At 50.8% G+C, this 14,045-nt stretch overlaps 1 protein-coding gene across 54 annotated transcripts in view; it reads left to right on the top strand.

Moving 5' to 3' along the window:
• The window catches only part of CELF2 (CUGBP Elav-like family member 2), an 872,498-nt gene that overhangs the window by 815,867 nt on the left and 42,586 nt on the right, over positions 1 to 14,045 (top strand). For all 54 annotated transcript variants that reach the window (XR_014817160.1, XR_014817158.1, XR_014817159.1 and 51 more), the window contains 1 exon segment: positions 7,715 to 7,849. Coding sequence is in view for 51 of the 54 variants with exons in the window: in NM_001445143.1 (NP_001432072.1) it covers positions 7,715 to 7,849 (135 nt within the window). In the remaining 3 variants the exon portion in view is untranslated.

Here is a 14,045-nt window from a genome sequence, read left to right as displayed (position 1 = left end):
CGAGCACCGAGTGGCCCATTTTCTCCTGTCACCTTGATACCGAGAGCATCAAGGACACAGATGTCAAGGCTCTTCTGTAACAGGTGCCCTTCATTCCTAGGGAAAATCAAGTCTCACTTAAGTGTCGGAAGCATTGGGGTTTTGGTATTTCTTTTCAACAAAGTGATAGAGCCCTTTGCCCTTTTGTCTTCCCCCAAAAGCAGGCTTAGCTGTTGTCACTGCCAGTCACCCCAACCAGTCTTATAAAGTGGATTGGTAGTAGCGGTCACTTCCTGGAGGAGGTTCTCCCAAGGTACCCCTCTTCCTCTTCCCCCTAAAAACCCTCACTTCCGTACCATCCTCTCACCTCTGAATACCCTCACTCATCACTGCTCCAGAGGGCACAGCCGTGGCCCCGACTCCTCCAGGCAGCACCTGTGACTGTTTCCCAGTGGATGCATCACAAGTGAGTAGAAATCAGCAGATGCAAGTTGATGTTTTGGAGACATTCCCAATGGAGCTTACGTGAGACGCCCAGTTTTGGAAGTCAGAAACTTGACTGTAGCCTGATGTTTGAGCCAAAAGCCATTTTATAAATGAATGACGGCATCTTCACGAACGAGTTGTCGAAGATGGGAGATTAGTGGGTTGGTCCAATGTCAGACACGCTACACAGCGCCTGGTATGTAACATATTCGGTGGAAACCGTCATAAGGGAACCCAAGAGGTTGCTCATCTGAAACCCCACCTGGGGCGGGACTCTTGCTAACCGAGGAGACAGTAAGAGTGAGGCTGGTGACCGCCATGCTTCAGATGCAGTGTTCGTGTCCTCCAGGGCCGTGTGATAAATGCCACATGGAAAATTCAAGTACCACAGCAGAGAGCACCAGCCCCAAAAAGAGCAAACTATTTCTGAAAACAACAATATATTTTTGTGAACACCTCTCAGAGCTTTGTGTTCTGTCCTTCAGGAGGTTGGGAGGTTGAGGCTGCTCACCAGAGTCTAAAAGGTCTCATTTGAATGAGTAAACATTTTTTTTTTATTTGAGGAGAAAATAAAAGAAAGCTGGGGGAAAAAAATTAGGTGACAAGTTCCTAAGTAGTTACATCAATAAAATCAAATGAGGCATCAACTATACTTTTTTCCCAAAAAACCCACAAATAATGCTTTACCATTTTCCTTTCAAACTAAAAATAGCTTCAGATGTGTTTCATTGTTTTTTACAAGGAAATAAATATGGAACTTAAACACCAGAAAATAGGTTAGTAAGGACCAAATCTTTATACACAGACTCCTTTTATGCATCCTTGAAGTTGATTGATTTGACTTTCCCTCATAACTTCTGATAAAACATGTCCCATTTCTCATTCAATTGTAGTATTTGTTCCATGAATCTCTGAAATCTCAGAATCTTGGTGTCTAAGTTCCGGCCAAGAATCTGAATTTTTCTGAAGAAGAAGGAATAAAGGAAAAGTGGCTTTTCAGTCTTTAGTTTCTGTATAACAGCTGTCATCTCAAAAAAGCATCATGTGAGAAAAACAAGGGTAGTATTTGACCATTCTGTGATGATTAGCATCCCATTTTACAGGTGGGCAACTGAGGCTGAGAGAGAAGTTCACTGACAAACTTGCCCCAAGTCACTAAGCTAATAAATGGCAGATCCAGATTGCAGATGGGCCTGATCCAACCCTGACCTCCCTTTTACCCCGAAGCTGGTCAGAGGGTGTTCCTGTCCCCACACCCAGGTATGTTCCTGTAAGCACAGGCTCCAGTGACTGCACAAACCGTCAAACAGGCCAAATAACAAGCCATAGGAAAACCTTGCTCAAGAATGCCAACACTGTTCAAAATGAAGCATTTCAGAGTCAGCCCCAGGAAAAACACCACTTTTCATTCTGGACAACATTGCAAATTTATTGAGAGGGGGTTGTATGCTGCTGGGGGAGTTATTTTTCTAGGGTGAGGGGTTGTTGGTAAGAAATATCAGAAATTATGAAGCTATGGCCAAAGAAAAGAATCTTGTGATAAACAAGGGAACACTCCCTCACTTGAATTCAGATGTTCAGTAAAACTGGTAGTAATTCGCTTGCAGAATTAACTGGTCTGGGTTTCCAAAGTCACAGTGAAGTTGTAGAGTACAGATAGTTGCTTAAAACAACAACACAGCAACTGTTTTAACCGTTGGTGACCTGCTTCCAGAGAAGCCGGGCTTAGAATGTGTGTGACAGAGACTTTTGCAGAATCTGTGCTTCAGAGGCTGGCTGAGACCATCACTCACCTCAGGGACACACTTGTGAGGTGTGCATCCAGGACCCACAAAGACCTCAAGTTCTTCCCAAAGCTGAGCCTCCCATCCTCCGCTCTCCACACTCTCTCGGGGAAGTGCTAATAGGCCTTATGAGAATGTTCCATAGCCACCCATCTGTCACTTTTTAACAGACCTGATTGGCAAGCACTTGTAACAACTGACATCTGTTCTTGCTTATTGATATGCAGATTTATGGTAATTGCTCTGAACAATAAGACACAGAATTACCTAAGGTGAACATTAAATTAAATTTTCATGCTCTTCTCCTTATAAATAATTTTTTTTAAATCTTCAGTTTCAAGTAGGCCCAGTGCGCATCTGTTTGGTACAGAATTTCTTTTAGGGAAGGATTTTCTCTTCCCCGAGTAATGAGTGAAAAGTTGAACTTCTGCATGCCCAACTTTTTTTTTTTTTTTTTTCTGGCCATCTTGATCTTGGCATGCTGTCGGGTTTCCTAAAACTTATTTAAATGTTTTGCATTTCTAGCCACCCAGATTATTGCCCCTGGCTTGAGGGGTGCCTACCCGAGCCAAGTGCTTGGGAGGTTAAATAGAGGTGGTTTTCCTTCTCTGAGAAGAGCTGTTTGCGGAGCCAGAACCAGCATCCAGCTCCTGTCTGGTGCCCTTTCAGGATGACTGTGTGGGAGTCGCAGTGATGAGACTAGGACTGGGTCGGGGTGGAAGACCAGAGGCACTGCAGAAGGAGCTGAGGAGGAAGGGACAGGGTGATTTTCCACACCCCCCTGAAGAAAATAGATCAAGACAAAGAACCAGAAATATGAATTCAGCGTGAGCAGAAGCAGACACCCCTGTTGTGATGGCTGTGGGCCTGGCGTTTCAACGGGTAACTGGCGGGTAACTCTGTCCTGTGCAGGAGCTGAGTCTGCAGCAGCGTGAGGTCTGGAGAGGCAGCGATGCCCGGCACCTCAGGTACCCAGTGATGCTGGGTGATACAGTTAAGGAGGTAGAGGATGAAACCTGAGGGTGTCCTTGTGAGGCTTCTGAGCTGCTTTCCCGGCTTGGGGCAGATGCCTTTCCCTGCACAGGGTGGTCCCTGAGCCCCTTTCCTAAACAGGAGAAGAGCCAGCACATCCATCACCGAGGACTGGCACTACTGTGGGTAAAGAGTCCCAGGATTCGACCCTGAGAAAGCATCCCTGGTGCCCTGAATGTGACCCTGGACACGAAGAATGAGACAAGTCGGGCAGTAGCAGTATTTCAGAGGCCTGGGCGTGGTCAGGGATGTCTTCTCTGGGCAGGTTTCGGGGATGGACTGGATAGTGGGCCTGGGACCTCTGCCTGACCAGGCAGAAGGACACAGCACAGGGTACAGGTGCTTCTGTTGCCCCCGGCCCACGTCCAGGCACAGTAAGACCCACAGGAGGCCGGAGGGAGAGCCTGTGCCTGCTGCCTCCACTATGGTTTCAGCCATCTGCTCAGATGTTCTTAGAAAGTCTCAGCCTGGTTTTGGTTTTTCTTTGGCTTGATGGTACCTGGGGTTTTTTGGTGGGAACACCGTTTTCTTTCCTCCTTTATATCTGTTCCCTCTGCACCGTGACTCCTGAGCTCTGATTTCTTCTCCATTTCTCCTGTCGCTGTCACCAACCCGAGGCCTCTCGTTCAATGGTTTCCTACTAGGACTGGCACCCCTTTCAGATTATCCAGAGGAAGCAGGGGTCCTCCAGCGCTTGAGGGTCTGTCACCCCAAAAGGTGGGCACGCATCGCATGCGCAGTTCTTCATAAAACTTCAGGGGAACCAAAGAGCCCCTGGATCTCATCAGGGAAACTTGGGTGAGGAGCCCACCAAGTTAGGGTGGTGAGCAGGAGGGAAATGGCCCCTCAAAGAAGGAGCCTGCAGCCTGTTCACCGAGGAAGCGGGACCCGGGTTCGTGAGGCCTGTATTCTAAGGATGGAGGAGGGGGAAACACTTAAGGAGCTGAAGGGTGACTGAGTGACAGACAAGATGTCATGCAAAGTTGTGCCGTGGTCCCTGGTTAGCTGGGGTCTTAACTGCCAATAAAGATCTTGGGTCAGTGTCTGGCCCTTTGGGGCCTGGGTACCCAGAGGCCAAGCTGGAAGCACTGTTGCACCCACGTCCTCGGACCCCATCCTGGGGACACATCCCTCACCCGGCAGCCGTGCTGAGATGCTGTTGAAAGGAGCAAGGCTAAGCTGGGCCAGTGGTAGGAGCCGGTGGCCATTCACGTCCGATGCCCCAGCCCCTCTCCTGTGAAGCCCTATGTCCTTCCTCCCCTTCCCCCCACCCCATGCCTCCCCATCATCCCTGCACTTCGTGGGTGGGAACCAAGAGAACAGAGGCTGGGCGGGCAAGGAGGGAGGAGAACGGGCCTCCTTGTCCCCGGAGCTCTGAGCTCCCGTGTCCTCTGTCTGTGACACGTAGCACAGCTGGAGTGCTTCCGTCATTTGGGTCTGTTAGGTCTGCTAAGTAAGCGTGATTCGCAGGCCTGGCACGTGCTTTGTCCTCAGTGCCATCGTCTGCATTATTGGGGGTAACGTTGTTGAGGTTATTATCCAGCCCGTAGAGCTTCCTCTGCCTCCCAGTTGTTCCTTAGCCTTCAATGTTCTGAAGCATTTACTCAGGTCTGCTCATCTTAGTCCCAAGTCGCAGCCAAGAATCTGAGCAGCAGATAGGTAAGCCCTGTGCTCGAGGCCGGGGAGGCCGGCGGAGGGGCGGCGGGCCAGGACAGGGAGTCACGTGTTTGGGATGGAGCCCCCACCCTCCCTGACAGCCCACGCTGCCTCCGGGAAACAGTGGTCCTTGTCTCTGTTGTCACCAGCAGAGGAGCTCTGCCTTCTGGGCCCAAGGAACACAGGCCAGGATGGAGGGGAAAATGTGGGATTAGGGCCGGGACCGGGGTTTCACCCAGGAGGCACCTGCTTCTCTCCATCTAACCCTCCCCCTTCTCCATTCCCTCAAAGCCCTGAGACGCTGGGGTCACAGCAGCCTTGCCCGTCCACCTCACCCCTGCTTCCTGTGGCCCATGTTCTCCCTCCACGCAGTGTGGTTGTGGCACTGAGTCGGTCCTGCCCAGCATGGTCCTGGAGCCTGGCCTTGGCAGTGGGGGCGGGGGCGGAGCCGGGGGTCCACCTGTGGGGGACAAATGAGGGGAGGGGAGAAGCAAGGGACATGCAGGGAGAGGACAGCAGAGAGAGAACCTGCGTGTCCCAGCCGTGCTCTGGGACAGTGTCGAGTGTCACTGGATGAGATAAGAAAATGCACAATCCTGATAAATATTTGTAGAAGGGATTAATTAAGCGACAGTCAGTATTTGACGCTTTCATAAATACTGAAGAACCAAGAAAGAACAGGGAGAAACCTTGTTTGCAGGCAGCGCTCTTTAGAGCAGTTCGGGGGCGTTTCATGATGCTGGTGGCGGTGTTCACCCCACCTTTGGGGCGCTGTCCAGCACCTGCTATGAATGTAGCTGTGCGCGTGCATGTGCGCGTGTCTGGGTGTCTGCCGGCTTTAGGCTACGGCAGCATCTTTGTCCTGGGGAACTTAGCATCTAACCGTGAAGGTGAGCAGTCCGCCCAGGTGGTGTGAAGTCAGGTTGTGCTGAGAGGCTGGGCTCCAAGCACCGACAAGGCGCAGCCTCGGGGGCCGGGACCCAGATGCATTACTTCCAGCTCCAGAACTGGGTGGCACCGGAACCATGGCTCCACTTGGCGGGTCAGAGCAGGCAGGCATCCTGGAGGCCCTCCGACCCCGGCCAAGAAGGGTGGCTCTGCTGGTCCTGAACCGAGGCCGGACGTGCAGATGCCAGCGTGGTGCTCAGCCTTCTCTGCGCAGCCGTCTGTCGGCGGTGGTCTGCACTCGGGCTCATGTTCCTCCAGGTCCGCTTTCCCGGAGCAAACCTGGAAAACAGGTGCTTTCTCACCTCTCAGGGTCCGTCAACCCCGCCCTGTCTGAGCCCTGACCCGGGGAGGGGAGGGCTGCTCCTGTCACACGTGCTCAGGGAGTGGGGTCACTTTCACAGGCCGCCCCAGTACTTTGTCCTGCTTCTGAGCTTCCTCAGAAACCATGTGGGTTAGAGACACAGGTGCCGGCTTTTCCCCAATGCCACCAGGGCTGGGAGCCTCCTGCGAGAAGGGAGAGCCTCATTATGAGCAAAATGAGAACCCTTTTTGCAGCAGAAACTTGAACAACTCTCCTCTGAGTAGAAATGAGTCCTGACTAAGGCAGTTAGGATGGAGGAGTGGGGTAAGTGAGCCTGGTGGCCGAGGGCTCCACACAGTGGCTGGGGGCTTCACAGGTGTGTTGCTAGAACGTTCTCTCAACCCTCCATCTTCCAAAATGATTGTCAGGCCACTGTCTCTAACGCAGATGAGATTTACTCAATGGACATTTATTAAGTACCTGGATTTGAGACGTAAGAAAGCAAGATAAAGCTGGTGGCTTGACTTCAGTATCTTTCTGTGTAAAACTCCACTGTGTGGGGGGAGAACCATTGTTTCCTGCTCCTCAGTCATACGGGGTAGGGAAGCAAATCATGCAGAGAGACTAAATGTACAGAGAACACTGGATTAAGAAATAGAGACGTTCCCATTGCGGCTCAGCACTAACAAACCCGACTAGGATCCATGAGGATGTGGGTTCGATCCCTGGCCTCGCTCAGTGGGTTAAGGATCCGGCGTTGCTGTGAGCTGTGGCATAGATCACAGATGTGGCTTGGATCCCACGTTGCTGTGGCTGTGGTGTAGGCTGGAAGGTGCAGCTCTGATTGGATCCCTTGCCTGGGAACCTCCATATGCTGCAGGTGCTAAAAAGCAAAACAAAACAAGTGTTTGCAGGGAGAAGTTTAGCAGCAATAATAAGTACCAACAGCAGCAGTTGCTAACATTTACAGGGGGCTTGCCTTGTGCTGGTTACTGTGCTCAGAAATTAGCATTCACTGTCTTGAGGTGTGAGGTGAGGTACAGCCACTGCTACCGCTCACTCATGAAGCAAGAAACAGAGGTTAAGAAATTTGCCCAGAGTCACACAGCAGACAGAGCCAGGAAACCAGATTGCTGCAACTTCAGAGAGAGAACTCTTTAATGAATAAAGCATCGCTTTTTCTGTGACACTTTGTTGGTGCACCTGTCAAGTTAGGGATGGAGAGTTTACCTTGGAGCCCTCCCTGCAGCCGTGGGAGCCCGGATGGTGCCGTTCTGGGTAGCTACGTGGTAGAAGGCTCGCCGTGCGCAGTCCCCACGGAAACCTCTCGCTGGTCTTCTCTGATGATCTGAGAGCCTGGGAGGAGATGGTTGGGAAGAGGGCCCTGGGTCTGGGCAGGCCCCATGGTGACGCCTGAGCCCCCCGAGTATGCCATCTCGGGGCCCTCTGCCCTTGTCACCTGCCCTCCCTTTTTGGAAACCAGCGAAGCGGGCGTGTCGGTGATGTTGCGTTTCTCTTTCCCCTGCAGGCATGAATGCTTTACAGTTACAGAATCTGGCAACGCTGGCAGCAGCTGCAGCCGCGGCCCAGACCTCAGCCACCACCACCAATGCAAACCCTCTCTCCACCACGAGCAGCGCCCTGGGAGCCCTCACCAGTCCTGGTAAGGTGGCCTCCTGCCACTGGGAGCGGGGACTTGGGGACAGCGCGCCAGCCTGCACCACCCGCCCGCCACCCCAGGTGCCGAGTGCAGGGTGGACGTGCCCAGACCCAGCCAGGCATAGGGCTTGACTGTCTGTTTAATTTCTTTTAAAGAAACAAAGTTGGGGTGCCTGTGTGTCTCCTCTTCCAAGGGTAAAAGGAGAAGCACTTCCTGCGAGGGAATCTACCCGGTTCTTGCTTCTCAGACCTTCCTTTTGTTTAAAAACTGCTCTGTCGTCCCTTCAGCCCCACACACCCCCAGTTGTGTGGAGCCTCCGTCTCTTGGGAAAGGTGGTCTCTCCTGTGTGTGTGTGTATGTGTGTGTGTATATATATATATATATATATATATTTTTTTTTTTTTTTTTTTAGAAATTTAAGAACACTCCGTTAAATCTCAGAATCCCCAGTCGCTTCCGTGTGGCGGTCCACAGCCGCCCCATCCTTTACATCTGACTTTAAAAACACCAAGGTCTAGGAGCTCCCCGTGTGGTTCAGCGGTAACAAACCCAACTACTATCCGTGAGCATGTGGGTTTGATCCCTGGCCTCACTCGGTGGGTTCAGGATCCGGTGTTGCCGTGAGCTGTGGTGTAGGTCGCAGATGTGGCTCAAGTCTGGTGGTGTTGTGGCTGTGGTGTAGGCTCGTGGCTATAGCCCCGATTCGACCCCTAGCCTGGGAACCTCCATATGCCTAAAAAGACAAAAAAAAAAAAAAAAAAAAAGAAATACACATTTAGACACGGTATATTCCCCCGTATAATAGTGGTTTTTCTTAAAAACATTAAATAGTTGACCTCTCCGATGTATCTATTTTATAAATCAGATTGAAAAGTATTTTGTTAAATAAGAATTATCATAGCCCCCTGGAGGACTCTGAAACGATGACACTAAAACAGCACAGAGCATTACACACGCATGTTTTACATTTATACATGATCTTTCATCCACAGCTGGTATTTTTAACCGTATTTTGTTGGGCATAAAAAAAAAACCTGAACATCCCTCAAAATCTGAATGCTTTTTTGTTTGTTTATATAAAAAGGAAGAGGACTAGCTTTTTTTTTTGAGGAGAGAACTCTATCAACTTTATTTTGGTAAAAGTGAATTAGCTGTAATTCTTCCAACCTTGGCCTTCACCCTGACTCCCTTTTATTGAGAGTAACCAGCAGAAATGGACCACATCATTGGTAACAAGGTGGAGAAAAAGAACTCTTTTTCCTATGAAGACTTTTCCTTATATGGCATAGAGTCAGAGTCTGCTGTTTGAACCGTCAAAGAGTTGAATATTATAGTTGAATATTATAGTTACTTTGAATTTGAAGATTAAAGAGTTGAATGCTATAGTTATAGAAATTGTTCTGCTATTCCAAAAATGACCATTATCATAAATGGACATTTTGCTTAAGGGTGTGTGGCCTGTTACTCGCTTGGGAAGGTTCATTTGTCTTTCTGAAAAAGTATATTCTCAGTGTTCCCATTGTGGCTCAGCAGGTCAAGGACCCGACATAGTGTCCATGACAATTTGGGTTCGGTCCCGGGCCTCGTTCAGTGGGTTAAGGATCCAGCGTTGCCGCAAGCTGCAGCATAGGTCACAGATGCGGCTTGGATCTGGTGTGGCCGTGGCCTCAGCTGCAGCTCTGATTCAAGCCCTAGCCTGGGAACTCCCATAGGCTGCAAGTGTGGCCATTAAAAGAAAAAAAGAAAAAGCCGTGTGTGTATGTGTATATACATATTCTTCCATTGTGACGTCTGAGCAGGGAAATGCTTTGGTTCTAGGGAATAATCAGTGTTACTATTTGAACGTTTTCATCTCCTTCAAGAAGGCGCGAGGGTTTAAGAGCCCCAGAGCAGCTGTCAGCTGGTCCGAGTGGATAACCTCACTGGCAGCTAATGCTTGTAAGTGTCTGTATAGCTGCGGGCTCTGGCCTGGGTGCTGAGGACCCAGCAGTGAACTGGACAGACACACTCCCCGGCCCCGGGAGTCTCCCCATCGGGCAGGGGAACGGGGGCAGTGAGCAGTCGTGTGTGCCAGGCATGTGCCTGGCAGGGGCTGTGCAGAGAGTGGAGGGGCTTGAAGGAGGCTGACCCCTCCGGAAAGGTGGCGACTGAGCAGGACCCCGAAGAAAGTGAAGGAAGCAGGTAGACCATCGGGCCGGGGGCACCGGTCAGAGGAGGGCGCCTGGTGTGATCGCAGTCTGGCACCAGTGACGTGGTGCCGAGTGGGGGGACGGAGGGGGAGAGGTGAGGTCCTTGTCCTTGGATCCATAGTCTTTCCATCCAGGACGCTCAGGAGCCTGTCCAGGAAGTAACCCTCTTAAACCGCAGGGCAGCCTAGGAAGCCGGCCAGAGTCTCCAAGGAACTCGGAACTTATTTGACCATTTCAGCTTTTTCCTGAGCCCTTAACTGTGTCCTGAGGTGCGTTTGCTTCCCGCCCAGCCCAGCCAAGCATCCTTCCCTTTGCTCTTAACGTGACCTCTCACCCTTCCCTGAAATCCTGCCGACCGAGGTGTTAGGGCGAGAGTGGTTTTCCTCCTCTCTGTTGAGGAAGGCTTTGCACAAGAGCTGAAAGTATCTCATCAGAAGCCTGAAGGGTCGCGGCAGAGATGATTTAAATCTACATTTCAATTATTTTTCTTAAGTGTAACTAAAACATCTGGCATTTAAGTGAAAGTAAATTATTTGTCTCGTTTCCATCAGGGACTCTTTCAAAGTCACGGAAGCCGTGGTTGGTGGGATTCAGGGGTCTCCACTTCATCAGAGCAGTTTCCTGGGGGGCGGGGGGAGGCTGGGAAGCCATTCCCAAGGCCAATGCCTTTTTTTTTCTTTTTTAAGTAATAGAACATGGGGCTTCCTGTTGAACCATTAACCAGTCCATTCAAAGTGTAGAGTGCACCCAAGCTTCTGCCCAACACTCCTGCCAGGGCTTGGCTTCACCCTCTTTTGAGAGATGTCCCTTATGCTTCAGAGAAATCTATCTGGAAAGTAAAGGGACAACTCAATCCCCGAAACAATTATTTTTTGTAAATAATTGTAAATTTATCATTTCAATTTCGCACACTCAGGAACACACTCCCTACAGCATTATCATAAGTGATTTTAAACAATCTGTGCTTTAAAACAGGAAAGATTAAGCATTAATTTTTATTAAAAAAAAAAAAATCCCCTTAGGCAGTAAATAGGTTTCTTTGTCTCCTGGCCTTGAAATAAACATTGAAATAGTCTAAATTGCCCACAGTTCGAGTAAGTGTTTCATGCAATTATCAGATGATAGGGAATGAAATTAGAAATTGAATCATGAAAGAATAAAAACCAGGTAAATGCACATTAGGCGTTTTAGGAGTTTCTCACAGGTCTTGTGAAGCCGAACGTAACCGCGTTTCTTGTCTTTTATTTTGATGTGATAATTTTTCTTTTGTTTACCTCAGTCTCCTATTCAGTTCATTGATTCTTGGGTCATTCCTGTTTTTGAGGAATGTGTCTGGCACTGGTATAAAGAGACAAAGTGTCTGTAAGGCCCACAGCTGGGGCTTAAGGAAAGATAAGGACATTTGCCGGCTACCCGGGCTGCCCGTGTGTTGGCTTTGCCTGGGCACTTGGGAAGCCGGGCAAGAGCATCGTGCTACCACAGGAACATTTCTTGGGCATTTCCTGTCCGAAACATGACGTTGGGTTCGGGGACCACGTTATGCCACTGACCTTCTGTTTTCTTTCTTTTTTGGCCCTAACAAGACGTTTTAAAATTCCCCCGATGCTTCTGTAAGTACACGCTTCAGGATGGGAGATAATTTCTTGCCAGAGTGGAAGGCATTTTAAAATGCTAGGGCGCCTTCCTCCGTTCCCACCCTTGGCTTCTCAAGTAGTTTTCGCTCTCAAGTCCAGGCAGTACCTCTTCCCATCCTCAAGATGCCACCTGCTTCCTTGAAGGCTGTGACGGACACCGAGTCCCAGGGTGAAGCTTCTCTGGGGCAACAGAGATGGGACAGGGTGATTCCAGGGGAGTCCGACCTGCCCTGGGCTCCTCACATAAGAAGGGCCAGCCCGGGGTCCCTTCCAGCATCACCCAGCAGTGTCACCAGGCTGGCTGAGCAGTGGGAAACCAGAAAGTACTCTCTGAGCCGTCCTAGTGTTACGAGAAGCTGTTGTCCCGCCACCAAGGGTGTCGGCATGTGTATCACATGAAAACTGGCATCGCCAGGTTTCACCCCCGCTTCGTAGCCTTCTGCTTCATCTGGGGCACATCTGGGGCACATCCGTGAAATGAGCTGGGCCAGTGCCGCCCCCTCCCAGCCGTCACATGCAAGGAGCAGTAGTACCACAGGGTCGAGTCTGAGGGGACCAGGAGAGAGGCACAGACAGACAGACACCGGGCACTGGCAGAGGCTGCCCGGCATCCCAGGACCTCAGGAAGCTCACCTCCTTCCGAAAACCTATTCCTGCCGCTGAGCACAGGGTTCCCCCCTCAACGGTCCACCCCCAGCCTCTGTCACCTCCTCAGCCCCCACCTCCAGCCCGTCTCCTCTCTCTGAAGCAGCTCTTTTTTATCGTTGGAGTTGACAGCCCCTGTGTGAAGCTCCCCTTGTCCCGCCAGACCAGCCGCCAACTCCCTTTCGCACCCCGTTGGCACAACAAACAGCTCTGTTGAGACACGTCCCCGTGGCGTGGCGGACCGTGGTCTGGGCTAGCGCAGCACCAGCTCCTGAACGTGGCCGTCACGATGCTTGCTGACCTGGCCCCATCCTTCCTCCCCAGAACTGTCGCTGCCCCCCGCCCCCCCGCAAAGTCGGTCACTCCCCCCAACACCCCGTCGGCGGCGGCGGTGGAACTCCGTCACTATTCCTGCCAGCTTCTCCGCCTGGAGTGCCACCTCTCCCATTTCCTCCCGTGACATCTCCTATGTCACTCCTTTCGTGCAGTGTCAGCGCTTGGGAAGATTCACGAATAGGTGTAAAATGGATGGTTTTAATGCCCATTATACCAAGCTTTGTTTATACACTGCTTCTGTAAGTGAAGCAGCAAGAAAAAAAAAATTCTGGTGGTGAATATAAATTGCTTTTGGTACTCTGATACTTAGCTTTTAAGAATCGGTGCAAATGCCACCTCCACCCTGAAGCCTTCCAGGAAGAATTCATGGCCTCCACAATGTATTTCTCACATAAATGCATTCTAAAGCTGGATCCGGTGCAGAGGCCTTGCTAAGGCGCTGTCTCCGGGCCAGGGAGGTGGCCCAGTGGCAGTTCCATGCCCCCACCCAGCCTCGGAGCTGCCAGAGCGCATTCTTGGTACTTCCTCTAAAACGCTTTGCAGCCTGGCTATTGGGCACCTGCCTGTGTCTCACCTTCTGGAGAGTAAGTCTTGCAAAGCAGGCACGGTTTCTTTGCTTGTAACCCCTTTGGCGTTTGGAGCAGTGTCTCGCACAGGCCTTGAGATGTTTTTGGGGTTGAGTGGCAATGGAAATGCCCGCAGAAGTGTTTAAAAGCCACGTGTTCCATCCAGCCCCCGGCACAGGCCTCTAAGGGGGACTCCGAGTGTGGGGGGGTGACGTGGGGCAGGGTCTGGGCCCCCTCCTCACTGCTGTGACCTGGCTCTTGAGTAAATCCCAAGCTAGCCACACCTTCCAGGTGGGTCGTCAGGTCTGAGAGGTTTCCGAAGGGCGAATCCATGCCAGTGTGCCTTAGAGCAAAGTCACGGAAAGCAGGGGTTTTATTCCAATCATTTTACGAAGATTGGCTTTCAAAATGTTCCGATGGCCGTGACCGAGAATCAGGAAGAGTCTCGGTCACATAAAGGGATTTCATTTTCAAGAGAACCCTCTGCTCTGATGGGGGCTTTATTAGAAAGATCCTCCTCAAATGCGCTATAACCCCCACCCCCGTGCTCCACTAACCGCGCGCGGACGCCCCCCGGGCGCCTCCCAGGGTCCAAGAGGCAGGCACCCACTTCCCTGGGGGGGGGGGTTCCCTACTTGAGCATTTTATTAATTCAAGATCCGTTTTTCATTTGAAAATTACCTGGTTCTCTTACCCACTCGTGTTTTTCCTTAGGCCCATCTCTCATTGCTTATTATCAAGGAAAAGAAAAAAACCTCGAAACAGTCAAGTTTTCCCCTTCCTGACCTATATTTTAAATTGGGTCAGGCGGCGAGTTCGTTTTTCCCAT

The sequence above is a fragment of the Sus scrofa genome, chromosome 10 (genome assembly GCF_054392235.1).
Source record: "Sus scrofa isolate SSC_HxYL_T2T_F1_AM1 chromosome 10, Sscrofa_HxYL_maternal_Yorkshire_Landrace_v2.0, whole genome shotgun sequence".
In the NCBI taxonomy this organism is placed as follows: domain Eukaryota; kingdom Metazoa; phylum Chordata; class Mammalia; order Artiodactyla; family Suidae; genus Sus; species Sus scrofa.
Note: the sequence above shows the minus strand (reverse complement) of the source record. Positions and strands in the feature narration are given on the sequence as shown.